A 15,464-nucleotide genomic window follows, 5' to 3' on the forward strand; every position below is an offset into this window, starting at 1 on the left:
CTCAGTGAAATCCTGGAGAGTGAACTCTGTCTGGAATCTGCCTGCCTGCACTCAGTGAAATCCTGGAGAGTGAACTCTGTCTGGAATCTGCCTGCCTGCACTCAGTGAAATCCTGGAGAGTGAACTCTGTCTGGAATCTGCCTGCCTGAACTCAGTGAAATCCTGGAGAGTAATCTCTGTCTGGAATCTGCCTGCCTGCACTCAGTGAAATCCTGGAGAGTAATCTCTGTCTGGAATCTGCCTGCCTGCACTCAGTGAAATCCTGGAGAGTGAACTCTGTCTGGAATCTGCCTGCCTGCACTCAGTGAAATCCTGGAGAGTGAACTCTGTCTGGAATCTGCCTGCCTGCACTCAGTGAAATCCTGGAGAGTGAACTCTGTCTGGAATCTGCCTGCCTGCACTCAGTGAAATCCTGGAGAGTGAACTCTGTCTGGAATCTGCCTGCCTGCACTCAGTGAAATCCTGGAGAGTGAACTCTGTCTGGAATCTGCCTGCCTGCACTCAGTGAAATCCTGGAGAGTGAACTCTGTCTGGAATCTGCCTGCCTGCACTCAGTGAAATCCTGGAGAGTGAACTCTGTCTGGAATCTGCCTGCCTGCACTCAGTGAAATCCTGGAGAGTGAACTCTGTCTGGAATCTGCCTGCCTGCACTCAGTGAAATCCTGGAGAGTGAACTCTGTCTGGAATCTGCCTGCCTGCACTCAGTGAAATCCTGGAGAGTGAACTCTGTCTGGAATCTGCCTGCCTGCACTCAGTGAAATCCTGGAGAGTGAACTCTGTCTGGAATCTGCCTGCCTGAACTCAGTGAAATCCTGGAGAGTAATCTCTGTCTGGAATCTGCCTGCCTGCACTCAGTGAAATCCTGGAGAGTAATCTCTGTCTGGAATCTGCCTGCCTGCACTCAGTGAAATCCTGGAGAGTGAACTCTGTCTGGAATCTGCCTGCCTGCACTCAGTGAAATCCTGGAGAGTGAACTCTGTCTGGAATCTGCCTGCCTGCACTCAGTGAAATCCTGGAGAGTGAACTCTGTCTGGAATCTGCCTGCCTGCACTCAGTGAAATCCTGGAGAGTGAACTCTGTCTGGAATCTGCCTGCCTGCACTCAGTGAAATCCTGGAGAGTGAACTCTGTCTGGAATCTGCCTGCCTGCACTCAGTGAAATCCTGGAGAGTGAACTCTGTCTGGAATCTGCCTGCCTGCACTCAGTGAAATCCTGGAGAGTGAACTCTGTCTGGAATCTGCCTGCCTGCACTCAGTGAAATCCTGGAGAGTGAACTCTGTCTGGAATCTGCCTGCCTGCACTCAGTGAAATCCTGGAGAGTGAACTCTGTCTGGAATCTGCCTGCCTGCACTCAGTGAAATCCTGGAGAGTGAACTCTGTCTGGAATCTGCCTGCCTGCACTCAGTGAAATCCTGGAGAGTGAACTCTGTCTGGAATCTGCCTGCCTGCACTCAGTGAAATCCTGGAGAGTGAACTCTGTCTGGAATCTGCCTGCCTGCACTCAGTGAAATCCTGGAGAGTGAACTCTGTCTGGAATCTGCCTGCCTGCACTCAATGAAATCCTGGAGAGTGAACTCTGTCTGGAATCTGCCTGCCTGCACTCAGTGAAATCCTGGAGAGTGAACTCTGTCTGGAATCTGCCTGCCTGCACTCAGTGAAATCCTGGAGAGTAATCTCTGTCTGGAATCTGCCTGCCTGCACTCAGTGAAATCCTGGAGAGTGAACTCTGTCTGGAATCTGCCTGCCTGCACTCAGTGAAATCCTGGAGAGTGAACTCTGTCTGGAATCTGCCTGCCTGCACTCAGTGAAATCCTGGAGAGTGAACTCTGTCTGGAATCTGCCTGCCTGCACTCAGTGAAATCCTGGAGAGTGAACTCTGTCTGGAATCTGCCTGCCTGCACTCAGTGAAATCCTGGAGAGTGAACTCTGTCTGGAATCTGCCTGCCTGCACTCAGTGAAATCCTGGAGAGTGAACTCTGTCTGGAATCTGCCTGCCTGCACTCAGTGAAATCCTGGAGAGTGAACTCTGTCTGGAATCTGCCTGCCTGCACTCAGTGAAATCCTGGAGAGTGAACTCTGTCTGGAATCTGCCTGCCTGCACTCAGTGAAATCCTGGAGAGTGAACTCTGTCTGGAATCTGCCTGCCTGCACTCAGTGAAATCCTGGAGAGTGAACTCTGTCTGGAATCTGCCTGCCTGCACTCAGTGAAATCCTGGAGAGTGAACTCTGTCTGGAATCTGCCTGCCTGCACTCAGTGAAATCCTGGAGAGTGAACTCTGTCTGGAATCTGCCTGCCTGCACTCAGTGAAATCCTGGAGAGTAATCTCTGTCTGGAATCTGCCTGCCTGCACTCAGTGAAATCCTGGAGAGTGAACTCTGTCTGGAATCTGCCTGCCTGCACTCAGTGAAATCCTGGAGAGTGAACTCTGTCTGGAATCTGCCTGCCTGCACTCAGTGAAATCCTGGAGAGTGAACTCTGTCTGGAATCTGCCTGCCTGCACTCAGTGAAATCCTGGAGAGTGAACTCTGTCTGGAATCTGCCTGCCTGCACTCAGTGAAATCCTGGAGAGTGAACTCTGTCTGGAATCTGCCTGCCTGCACTCAGTGAAATCCTGGAGAGTGAACTCTGTCTGGAATCTGCCTGCCTGCACTCAGTGAAATCCTGGAGAGTAATCTCTGTCTGGAATCTGCCTGCCTGCACTCAGTGAAATCCTGGAGAGTGAACTCTGTCTGGAATCTGCCTGCCTGCACTCAGTGAAATCCTGGAGAGTGAACTCTGTCTGGAATCTGCCTGCCTGCACTCAGTGAAATCCTGGAGAGTGAACTCTGTCTGGAATCTGCCTGCCTGCACTCAGTGAAATCCTGGAGAGTGAACTCTGTCTGGAATCTGCCTGCCTGCACTCAGTGAAATCCTGGAGAGTGAACTCTGTCTGGAATCTGCCTGCCTGCACTCAGTGAAATCCTGGAGAGTGAACTCTGTCTGGAATCTGCCTGCCTGCACTCAGTGAAATCCTGGAGAGTGAACTCTATCTGGAATCTGCCTGCCTGCACTCAGTGAAATCCTGGAGAGTGAACTCTGTCTGGAATCTGCCTGCCTGCACTCAGTGAAATCCTGGAGAGTGAACTCTGTCTGGAATCTGCCTGCCTGCACTCAGTGAAATCCTGGAGAGTGAACTCTGTCTGGAATCTGCCTGCCTGCACTCAGTGAAATCCTGGAGAGTGAACTCTGTCTGGAATCTGCCTGCCTGCACTCAGTGAAATCCTGGAGAGTGAACTCTGTCTGGAATCTGCCTGCCTGCACTCAGTGAAATCCTGGAGAGTAATCTCTGTCTGGAATCTGCCTGCCTGCACTCAGTGAAATCCTGGAGAGTAATCTCTGTCTGGAATCTGCCTGCCTGCACTCAGTGAAATCCTGGAGAGTAATCTCTGTCTGGAATCTGCCTGCCTGCACTCAGTGAAATCCTGGAGAGTGAACTCTGTCTGGAATCTGCCTGCCTGCACTCAGTGAAATCCTGGAGAGTGAACTCTGCCTGGAATCTGCCTGCCTGCACTCAGTGAAATCCTGGAGAGTGAACTCTGTCTGGAATCTGCCTGCCTGCACTCAGTGAAATCCTGGAGAGTGAACTCTGTCTGGAATCTGCCTGCCTGCACTCAGTGAAATCCTGGAGAGTGAACTCTGTCTGGAATCTGCCTGCCTGCACTCAGTTAAATCCTGGAGAGTGAACTCTGTCTGGAATCTGCCTGCCTGCACTCAGTGAAATCCTGGAGAGTGAACTCTGTCTGGAATCTGCCTGCCTGCACTCAGTGAAATCCTGGAGAGTGAACTCTGTCTGGAATCTGCCTGCCTGCACTCAGTGAAATCCTGGAGAGTGAACTCTGTCTGGAATCTGCCTGCCTGCACTCAGTGAAATCCTGGAGAGTGAACTCTGTCTGGAATCTGCCTGCCTGCACTCAGTGAAATCCTGGAGAGTGAACTCTGTCTGGAATCTGCCTGCCTGCACTCAGTGAAATCCTGGAGAGTAATCTCTGTCTGGAATCTGCCTGCCTGCACTCAGTGAAATCCTGGAGAGTAATCTCTGTCTGGAATCTGCCTGCCTGCACTCAGTGAAATCCTGGAGAGTGAACTCTGTCTGGAATCTGCCTGCCTGCACTCAGTGAAATCCTGGAGAGTGAACTCTGTCTGGAATCTGCCTGCCTGCACTCAGTGAAATCCTGGAGAGTGAACTCTGTCTGGAATCTGCCTGCCTGCACTCAGTGAAATCCTGGAGAGTGAACTCTGTCTGGAATCTGCCTGCCTGCACTCAGTGAAATCCTGGAGAGTGAACTCTGTCTGGAATCTGCCTGCCTGCACTCAGTGAAATCCTGGAGAGTAATCTCTGTCTGGAATCTGCCTGCCTGCACTCAGTGAAATCCTGGAGAGTAATCTCTGTCTGGAATCTGCCTGCCTGCACTCAGTGAAATCCTGGAGAGTGAACTCTGTCTGGAATCTGCCTGCCTGCACTCAGTGAAATCCTGGAGAGTGAACTCTGTCTGGAATCTGCCTGCCTGCACTCAGTGAAATCCTGGAGAGTGAACTCTGTCTGGAATCTGCCTGCCTGCACTCAGTGAAATCCTGGAGAGTGAACTCTGTCTGGAATCTGCCTGCCTGCACTCAGTGAAATCCTGGAGAGTGAACTCTGTCTGGAATCTGCCTGCCTGCACTCAGTGAAATCCTGGAGAGTGAACTCTGTCTGGAATCTGCCTGCCTGCACTCAGTGAAATCCTGGAGAGTGAACTCTGTCTGGAATCTGCCTGCCTGCACTCAGTGAAATCCTGGAGAGTGAACTCTGTCTGGAATCTGCCTGCCTGCACTCAGTGAAATCCTGGAGAGTGAACTCTGTCTGGAATCTGCCTGCCTGCACTCAGTGAAATCCTGGAGAGTGAACTCTGTCTGGAATCTGCCTGCCTGCACTCAGTGAAATCCTGGAGAGTAATCTCTGTCTGGAATCTGCCTGCCTGCACTCAGTGAAATCCTGGAGAGTAATCTCTGTCTGGAATCTGCCTGCCTGCACTCAGTGAAATCCTGGAGAGTGAACTCTGTCTGGAATCTGCCTGCCTGCACTCAGTGAAATCCTGGAGAGTGAACTCTGTCTGGAATCTGCCTGCCTGCACTCAGTGAAATCCTGGAGAGTGAACTCTGTCTGGAATCTGCCTGCCTGCACTCAGTGAAATCCTGGAGAGTGAACTCTGTCTGGAATCTGCCTGCCTGCACTCAGTGAAATCCTGGAGAGTAATCTCTGTCTGGAATCTGCCTGCCTGCACTCAGTGAAATCCTGGAGAGTGAACTCTGTCTGGAATCTGCCTGCCTGCACTCAGTGAAATCCTGGAGAGTGAACTCTGTCTGGAATCTGCCTGCCTGCACTCAGTGAAATCCTGGAGAGTGAACTCTGTCTGGAATCTGCCTGCCTGCACTCAGTGAAATCCTGGAGAGTGAACTCTGTCTGGAATCTGCCTGCCTGCACTCAGTGAAATCCTGGAGAGTGAACTCTGTCTGGAATCTGCCTGCCTGCACTCAGTGAAATCCTGGAGAGTGAACTCTGTCTGGAATCTGCCTGCCTGCACTCAGTGAAATCCTGGAGAGTGAACTCTGTCTGGAATCTGCCTGCCTGCACTCAGTGAAATCCTGGAGAGTGAACTCTGTCTGGAATCTGCCTGCCTGCACTCAGTGAAATCCTGGAGAGTGAACTCTGTCTGGAATCTGCCTGCCTGCAGTCAGTGAAATCCTGGAGAGTGAACTCTGTCTGGAATCTGCCTGCCTGCACTCAGTGAAATCCTGGAGAGTGAACTCTGTCTGGAATCTGCCTGCCTGCACTCAGTGAAATCCTGGAGAGTGAACTCTGTCTGGAATCTGCCTGCCTGCACTCAGTGAAATCCTGGAGAGTAATCTCTGTCTGGAATCTGCCTGCCTGCACTCAGTGAAATCCTGGAGAGTAATCTCTTTCTGGAATCTGCCTGCCTGCACTCAGTGAAATCCTGGAGAGTGAACTCTGTCTGGAATCTGCCTGCCTGCACTCAGTGAAATCCTGGAGAGTGAACTCTGTCTGGAATCTGCCTGCCTGCACTCAGTGAAATCCTGGAGAGTGAACTCTGTCTGGAATCTGCCTGCCTGCACTCAGTGAAATCCTGGAGAGTGAACTCTGTCTGGAATCTGCCTGCCTGCACTCAGTGAAATCCTGGAGAGTGAACTCTGTCTGGAATCTGCCTGCCTGCACTCAGTGAAATCCTGGAGAGTGATCTCTGTCTGGAATCTGCCTGCCTGTACTCAGTGAAATCCTGGAGAGTGAACTCTGTCTGGAATCTGCCTGCCTGCACTCAGTTAAGCCTCTGCCTCAGCCCTCAGCCCTCAGCCTGCCGACTAGCCTCTGGACTCTCAAGGTTTCCCCCCCTGCAGCTCTGTTCAACCCTTAAGCAGGTATATACTCCTACATCAGAAAACCTGCAGTAAACCTGGATCAACACTAACCTCTCTGTCCTCCTCAGTGGTGTTCCCCTCGTGGCCTGTCTGCTGAACCAAGGACCAGTTTATACTCATTGTATATTTTGTAAATAAACCTTTGAACTTTTTCCCTGTCTCACGAGTGTTTCTGCATGTGGGTTTGACGCCTTGAACCCAACATGACAGAGACCCATGAACAGACTTTGAGCAGCTCATCTTTATCATTACTACCTTGCACTCAGCTGCAAACTGTCTCAACACGTGTTACAGGTCTTAGAGAAGAAGCCAGCAGAACTTTCCCATTTACAAAAAGCATAGATGAAATCCTTGGCTGTGCCTAGATTCTCTGTGCTAGTGGAGATTCTCAGTCATCCAGGACAAAATCATTCCAAAAAAGTAAAAAAAAAAAATAATCCTCTGGACTTTTCTTCCAAGCTTGAAGACGTTTTGCTTCCCATCCGGAAGCTCTTTTTTTTTAAATTTATTTTATAATTTTGATTTTTAAACGTTTTCACAGTATCAAGACATATATAAACATATATGGGAAGTATGCCAATATTCTCAAGGTTTTAAGTACAGAAACGTATCATTCATACAAAATCTGACCTTAAGGGTTTTATGTACTCAGTCCATTTAGTCCAGATTTTGTAAAACATGTCCTTTTGCATCCTGAGGGAAAAAGACAAATTTTCAATGACATATATTTCTTGTATTATATTCATCCAATCCTCAATAGTTGGAGGTTCCACTCTCAGCCACTTTCTTGTGATGGCCTTTTTGCCTGCAACAAGTAACATACCAAGTAATCTTTTATCATTGTTATTCCAATTTGTCACAGGAGCATCACCTAAATACAGTGTTTCACATTTAAGGGGAATTTTAGTACCAAAAACATTATTAACATGTTCACCTATCTGTGTCCAATAATTAATAATAACGTGACAATCCCAAAAAATATAGAAGTGGTTGGCACCACACTGGAAAAATTATCAAGAAATAAGTAAAAATTTCTTAAATTAAGTGTATTTACCCTTAATTTGAGTAGGTAAATGAGATAGTTTGCCAATGGAGTTAGTTTTTTTACTCTTAAAATAACATAATTGGATGATATGCACTTGAAATAAGACAATGCTATAGTTTTTTCTTATTTTAAGTGTAAATTGTCTCGTTCCATTGGCAAAATGTCTCTTTTACGTCCTCAATCCAAGAACAAATGCACTTATTTTAAGAAAAAATGACTTATCTAGATTTCGATTATTTCCAGTGCAGTGACCCCGCATAGTCTCCAACAGAACCTCCTTGATGACGTTTCTGGATAGGCGTAATAAAGTACCTGATCATGTTCTTCCAACTATTCGACCCACCGAAACGGACATATATTGGTCCAACTGTCAGGTGCGATAACCATATTTCCCTCCTTTCCCACCTCTTCTTTATACCTTCTGTGCACTGGAAAAAATCTAAATCTAGACGAGTCATTTTTTTCTTAAAATAAGTGCATTTGCCCTTGGATTAAGCTAGTAAAAGAGACATCTTGCCAATGGAGCAAGGCAATTTACACTTAAAATAAGAAAACACGATTGCATTGTTTAATTTCAAGTGCATATTATCTAATTATCTTATTTATCAGAGTAAAAATACTCATTCCATTGGCAAACTATCTCATTTACCTACTCAAATTAAGGGGAAATACACTTAATTTAAGACATTTTTACTTATTTCTAGATCATTTTTCCAGTGTGCTGACTTGTGTACATTGCTGAATGCCCTTATATGATCTAGAAATTATATTATTCTGAGAATGAGACCTGGTTAGAGTTAAGAATATCTGTAAGAAACCTAAATATTTCTTCAGGAAGCTTTTTTAATTCAAAAGTAGCGTTGAATTCAAGGCTTTAACGAGTGGACCAAAGCAAAGCCTTGTTTTGGCTTAGAAACATGCAAATTGAACCAGACGAGCGATCCGGCCCTTTGGAATGAGGGTCGTTTTGTTCCTTTGTTAGCCTGTAATACCCGAAACCTGACTATGTCTCTGAAAGAGGGGTCGTTAAAGGGAAGAGAATACCTGTGCATAAAATTTATGAATAGGACCAATTACAGAAGAAAGCTCCGCTAGAGCAAACAAAATGTGTTTTATTAATCTTAGGAAATAATGACAGTGTAGAGAAGCACATTCATGACTTTGATTTTTGTTACTTGAATATTAATAACATGAAAAAATGAATTAAAAAACATTACTTTCTCATTTTTTTTATTTTAATCTTGACAAAATGCATTTCTTTTTACCTTAGAACTGAAAATATGACCAGATTTGATAAAAAAAAAAAAAAAATCTGGCCACATTACATCAAATTGTGCCAGCAAAGCTTCTGTGTCATGGTGGAGAGGCACCTTTTGAACGAACTGGTCTTAGCGTCTAAAAAGGAGAAGAGGATTTTCATCCGCTGCATTTCAGCCTAGCTTCAACAGGCCTGCAATGGATCTTAGATGTTGATGAGAGTGTGCCCACCTGTGGCAGAGTGCTCATGTTAAAATCAATTTTTTTATAAACATATGGAGATAAGAAAAATTATGGATTTAGAAAAAAAACAGTTGAACTGATTTGTTTTTGAAAAAAATAGCAATAATGGGGAAGGGAATAATGGACTGAGAAGTAAAAAAATATCCAAACTGGTTTTATTTTAGGTTCAGAGATTTTTACTTTTCAGAATAAAGGGAAAACACTTTGTGTTTAAGTTTTGGCCTTAAAGGTATTGGGTAGCCTGATTTTGGATTGAGCATTAATTTTTTCCAACTTTCATTAAAAAGAAACTTTTTTGGTAACGTCTGGAGTTATTTATATTTCTTCAATTATATATATGATAAATGGTGATCAGAAGTAACCTGACTCCGCCAGATGGATTTGCTCCACATATCCATCTGGAAACCTTCTGTTGAAGTAATTTTGGGAAGGGGCGAAAATACTGGTTAGCTGATTGGCCTATGTTGGTGATAGACGGGCCAAATAAACCAATCAGATCAACGAAGCATATGACGTACTAACAGAGCGACGACGAAGAGGAGCCAATTGATAGATCAAACTCTTGCCGAAAGCAGTCGGGAGAAGAGCAAAAACATCTTTTCCTCTGAGAAAAGCCTCCAGAGCAGTGTTTTGCTCTTCTTTCAGTGAAGAAATACTCTGTAATTCCGATAAAACTTGCTCGATAGCCACGCTAACGCTAGTTTCATCGGCTGAAGCCGCCATGTTCTTTAGACTGAACTGTCGCGCTTCTCGTTGAGTCACACCTCAACCCGCCTCAAAGCCAACGCTGATTGGACGTTCGTTTGGTGAACGGCTCCAAATTTTCTTTAACGGAGAGTCTCCAGACTGATTTACGACTGAAACCTTGAAAGCTCGCGAGATCAGGATGGTCTCACGAGGCTAGATCAGAAGAGCAAGTTTGGCAGGAGGGAGCTAGCAGAACCACATCATCTGCAAAAAGCAAGCCCTTGGCTGCATCCCCCACTCCGTACTGCTTGACACAAGACCACAAGGGGCAAGAACAAATGCCTTCTCCAGGTCCACAAAACACATGTGGTCCAGTTGGGCAAACTCTGAAGCATCCTATTAAAATTGAGTGTTTCCTCTCCACTGTCGCTACAAGCATGCTTAGTATGAGGGATTGCTGAAGAGTCAATGAAATCAACTGGTTTTCCTTGAATCAATCTGACTGGATGATCTGGTGAACTGTAAAGTGACCTGAGATGATGTGTGCTGTGAGATGGCGCTATAGAAATAAACTTTATTGAAATGAATTGAATCCTTGAGCGGCCTGCAGAGAGTATAGAGCTGGTCCACTGTTCCATGGACAGGATGAAAACAGCAATGCTTCTTCTGCAGCTGAAGTTTAACAACCAGCCGGACTCTCCTCTCAGTACTCTGGCATAGACCTTCCCAGGGAGGCTGAGAAGTTTGATCCCCCTATAGTTGGAACCAGTGTTGTGCATGAACGCGTTCACTGAATACCTTCAGATTTTTAGTGACATGAGAGGCTAGCTAGTGACGTTCACTATGAGAAGAATGAGGGACACATACAGCTCACATTCACGTTCAATTGAGAACCACTCCTTTCATTGGATAACGTCAGGGTTGACAGTGTAACAGACCAGCATGTCTACTGCTGGTACTAGTCTGTGTGATTCAGACAGAACGATCAGTTCAGGTGTTTTCTAAAATATGCAAATCAATATGGTCTATATACCAAACTGAAAGATTGTTGTTCTCTACTTAACCCTATAATGCCAAATGTATCATATTTGATACATACGGTTTCTGAAATGTTTTGCGTCTGACACCTTTTGCATAATTTAATGGTAAAAACTTTGCTTAAAATCCTATTGTACACAATCAGATATACCTGATAACAGAGGGCAGAAGACTACACCAAAAATAATCTTGACTTATCGCATAGTAATAAATTATTAATATCAAAAATGTATTTCTGTTTTTTATTTTTACATATTTTGTTAAAAGGGCAAATAAGGAATTCAAACCAAAAAAAAAGTCATTTTCTGTTTTGTTTTAATTCTTGGATCGGGCTTTAAAGGGTTACAAAGAACTTTAGATTTTATAATGGAAAAATGCTCTATTTTTTTATTCAAAAATTCAATGTAGTATATCATGGATGCATAAAAACCTGCATTTTATTTCAGTGTTAAATTCTGTTTGAAGTAACAGATTATAATTAAAAATGTCTGTGGACCTTTACTGGTTGTTAATTTTTTTTTATTCGGACCCCGCTGATTTTTAATTGGTTACCGCTGCTTTTTTCAAAGCACTGTAGTAAGCTCATGATTCAGAGAGTGAAATAAAAATGATGGCAGTTTAAAAAAAAATAAAATAAAATTCTGACCTAACAATTTGGCAATTTTGTCATAAACATATTCCCTCAAACACAGAAGCAGACAGACTCCATAAAAAGGGCAGAGAACTACCCTGAAATGACAACATTGTTAGCTGAAGTCTTTTATAAAAAACAAAAAAATATCAATCCTTTCTTATCTTTTAATTCAAAACTCATCCGACTTCCAGCGCATGATGTTTCCACCACATTTAACTTATCGGTTTTTACTTCATTTATTTATTCTGACAGCTCATTAATTTCTCAGAAAAACCGTGACAGAAGCCAAAAACTGGATAAAAGGATGAGCAGGAAACACAATCGTTGAACCTTTGAGACGATTTATTTATTTAAATTTGAATTCAATTACAGCAGTTCCACCAAAGAGAAAAGGGAGTTGAATGACGCCTTAGCCACATGAAAACCTACGGTCCTATCTAGTGTCTGTACAGGGAGGAAGATGCAGCTGGACAGTGCGGAAGGCACAGAGTTGGCTTAATACTTGAATGAAAGCGCTGCTGACATGATGGAGGATATGAGGGCGTAACGACAGCACTGCATTTAAAGTCGTTGGTAAAATGATGCAACTTAAAGGAACCTGTTGGTGATACAGTGGAAATAAACTGCATTTAAAACACAAATATTTAATTGTACGCTTGATTTGTTTCTAAGCTGGCCTGTTTTACAACATATGAAGCAAAGAAACATAAAATTGGACTAAGTTAAGGCAATCTGCATTAAATCAGAGGCAATTATATCCAAAGGAAAAAAAAATGACCCAAGGGTGGATAAGCAGGCAAATTCAGGCTATAGAGGAGAAAAATGACAGTTTGGCAAAACAATCCAAAGTTTCCCCCCGTCCAGAAAACGAGCTGCCAGACTGACTACTAGCAAATAAGCTGATAAAGTTAACGAGACTGTAATCGACGTCCGAATCAGGAAGACTTGTACAATGTTATAATTCAGGAAAAAACAAAAAACAGTTTTCAACCATTCAACCAAAACGACAAAGCATTCACGAGAAAAAAAATCACAAAAAAGAAAAGATACATCATATAGCATGTCAATAACACTCGAACAAAAACAGGATTCAAGTAAAGCCTTTCAAACTGAAAAAAGAAAAAAATCAAAAGTTTAAACTCACTTGGAATTGTTGCATCTCAGATTTAGATTCTGCTGTTCATAAAAAAGTACATTCAACAGGTACATTAAATATGAAAAAAATTATAGTACAGAGGTAAGTCAGAGTTACCAGTAACTGCTACTGGGAAACGATACAATAGAACATGACGAGCAGGCACACAGAAGACCTTCACCGACCCTCCCTTTCTTCTCCATAGAGACGGTTGAACTAGATCATGCTAACGAAGTGAAACCAAACAGCTCCTTTACTTATTTTAATAACAAATGCCAGAAACATTAAAGGATATTTCTTCATAAACTTTCCCCGTTAATATTAGAGCCTACGCAGAAATAAATACATTGCTGTCACTGGTTGCTATGGTGATCCAGTCTTTCCTGGGAGAGTTCAAGATAATAAAATTAGTCCCAAACAAACAGCTACTCCAAAACCAGAGACTCATTAACAGTCAGTGGGAAAAAAAACGTCCAACTACGGCTACTTATTCAGTGTTTAAAGTTGAAGATAAGACAGGTCTAACTATAGGTCTAAAGGGAATTAGACTTTTGCTGCGTACTCTTCACATTTTCAGTGTTTAAAAAAAAAAAAAAGGCGAGTCCCACTGCAGAGATTGACCATTTTGTTAAAAAAACTGTGTATGTAGTAATAAAAGCCAAGTGCGTGACATTGGTTTAAATCAGATATGTGGAGAAAAGGTGATCCAAACATAAGGCCAATTAATTAAAGATAAGCACGTCTGAATTGTTTTTTTCTGTCCCTATGAAGGAGATTACAGAGAATATCCATCTACAGCCATTTTTCTTTTTATTTATGTGTCCTAAATTGACTCCCATTTATTCACACAGCTGTGACGTTAAACAGATGTGTGTTCAATTATAGATATGTGGCGTGAATACGGTGAAGCTGTTGCAGTTAAAGGGTCAAAATGATTATCTAGAAGCGCGTTTTTTAACTGCAGAGGCCTTTCTTTCCAAACGTTGTCCTCGACGGAAACACAGCGCCGCCTTTCTGATGTCAAGCGGTGGATTTAGCGACGACTAGCTGCTAATTGACCCCATTTTTTTTTTTTTGCACAATTTCAGAGTGTTTGCATGGGATATTGAAGAAACTAAATATGCACCATCAGTGAAAATGCAAAAGTGATTTGAATATGGAGTTAAAGTGACATTTTGGGGGGAGAAAAATAAAAAACTAATATTAGCTATAAATAAAAACAAGAATTTAAATATGTTGGGATAACTACAACACCTTCTTTAATCGATAATGTAGTTTCTGGGCGTTCATTTGTTTGCAGTCATTGAGTTGTGCCACTAGGAGTCACTATACAGACATTGGAGTTTTTAAAAAGCTCCACCAAAAAAACCAAAAAAACAATACAATTTGTTTTTTTTTGTTAGTTTTTTTGTTTTGTTGTTTGTGGCAACTTTAGGCCAAATTTTCTGAAGGAAAAAAAACAAAACAAAGAAGGTTTGATGGAAAAGCCAGATAATATGGTCTCCTCCGATTTAGCTGCTCCACCACGGGTAAGGCAAGATGTTATTGCGAGTGTTTGTTTGTTTTTTTCCCCTCCCAGGTGCAGCGGTGCAGTAAAAATAAAAAACTCCACAATGTGGGGAAAAAAACTGATGATGACGAAGGGAAACAAAAGGCAAAAAAAAATCCAAATCTTGTGATAAAAACAAACCAGACTGAGCAGTTTTACAGCTTATTAATCTGCTTAAAAAAACAAAACAATAAAGCTCGTAAGGATAAATTTAACTAATGGAGTCTTTACTGCACGTTTCATCTCAAAACTCTTCTCTACTTAGGATTATAGACAGAACGAGGGAGTTTTAAGTGGAAAACATCGTTTGAACACGTAGGTAGAGTGTTTTTCTTCTGACCAGATGTTATTTCTTTTTTGGAAAGAGGGACATTTTATTCTCTCTGCTGTTTGAGAACAACAAATAATTCAAGGGCAGATTCATTGTAAAGTTGTAGACTCCCTTCATCTGAGTGCATCTGGATGTCTGGCATGGCACATGGGGACTGTGGCAGGGCTGGAAGCGGGGAAGGACTAAAGAAACAAAAATAAACAAGAGCTTTTTGCACAGAATATCAGAGATCCGACAAATATTTACACCACAGATACAGGCACTTGTATATCTTTGGTTGGAGAAACCCAACATTGCGAGAATAATGCATTCACAGAGCGTTTGTGTCCCTCGTTTTATTTCCAGGGATCACTAGGCAGCTGGGATGTATATATTTTTTTTGTATTTCTTCCGCATGTCTAAGTCCACGTTACAGGTAACCTCTGGCAAAGTTCTCCGGTGTCCTTTTAACCCTCTGACAGCGCCACCTAGGAAAGAGAGGAGGAATTATCATCAGTTTACATTCAGTTTTTTACAGAAAAACAAAAGAGTTCTTTGATTGATTGTCAGTTTAGGAAGATCAGACAGAAGTAAACAGACCCTACGGCCCAAGAGGAACAACGAGGATAGATTGAAACGATGCAGAATAAAAGGAGGGACAGCAGAGCACTGATGTAAAGACATTTTTCTGATAAATCCTCCTCCCAAATGCAGGGGACATCTAAAAATAAATTTCTCAACTAGAGTCAGATCTTTTTGCATTTAAGGGAATAGGATTCCTCTTATTACATTACATCTTGGACTTGTGGTAAGGAAAGCTTGATGAGACCCTGTGGTCAACTGCCTGTAACCAACTCCAAGCATGAAGTAGACTAAAACGCCTCTTAATCCCTCAAAAGTCCTTCTGGGCGCTAATTAATACGTAGCCATTATTCAATAGACAAACATTAGGACTCCAAATTAATAAAGTAAAGGAAACGGATTAAAAAAAAACTAATAATGTTTGTTTATATGTATGAATGTCTTGAATATATTTTTTTAACTATTACATTTTTGACGGAAAAATGTGAGGATGAAGTAATGATTAAGGAAACAGGCCTATTCTGCTGAAACTA

General features: G+C 42.9%; 1 protein-coding gene across 2 annotated transcripts in view; it reads right to left on the reverse strand.

Moving 5' to 3' along the window:
• Positions 1-13,909: 13,909 nt before the first annotated feature.
• tmem248 (transmembrane protein 248) overlaps positions 13,910-15,464 on the reverse strand; it is a 33,620-nt gene continuing 32,065 nt past the window's right edge. For both annotated transcript variants that reach the window (XM_038290759.1, XM_038290760.1), the window contains exon 7: positions 13,910-14,837. In XM_038290759.1, the coding sequence (XP_038146687.1) occupies positions 14,780-14,837 (58 nt within the window). In that variant the 3' untranslated portion in view covers positions 13,910-14,779. The remainder of the gene's footprint in view (positions 14,838-15,464) is intronic.

The sequence above is a fragment of the Cyprinodon tularosa genome, unplaced genomic scaffold, assembly GCF_016077235.1.
Source record: "Cyprinodon tularosa strain WSP-4 unplaced genomic scaffold, ASM1607723v1 ctg288, whole genome shotgun sequence".
Taxonomy (NCBI): domain Eukaryota; kingdom Metazoa; phylum Chordata; class Actinopteri; order Cyprinodontiformes; family Cyprinodontidae; genus Cyprinodon; species Cyprinodon tularosa.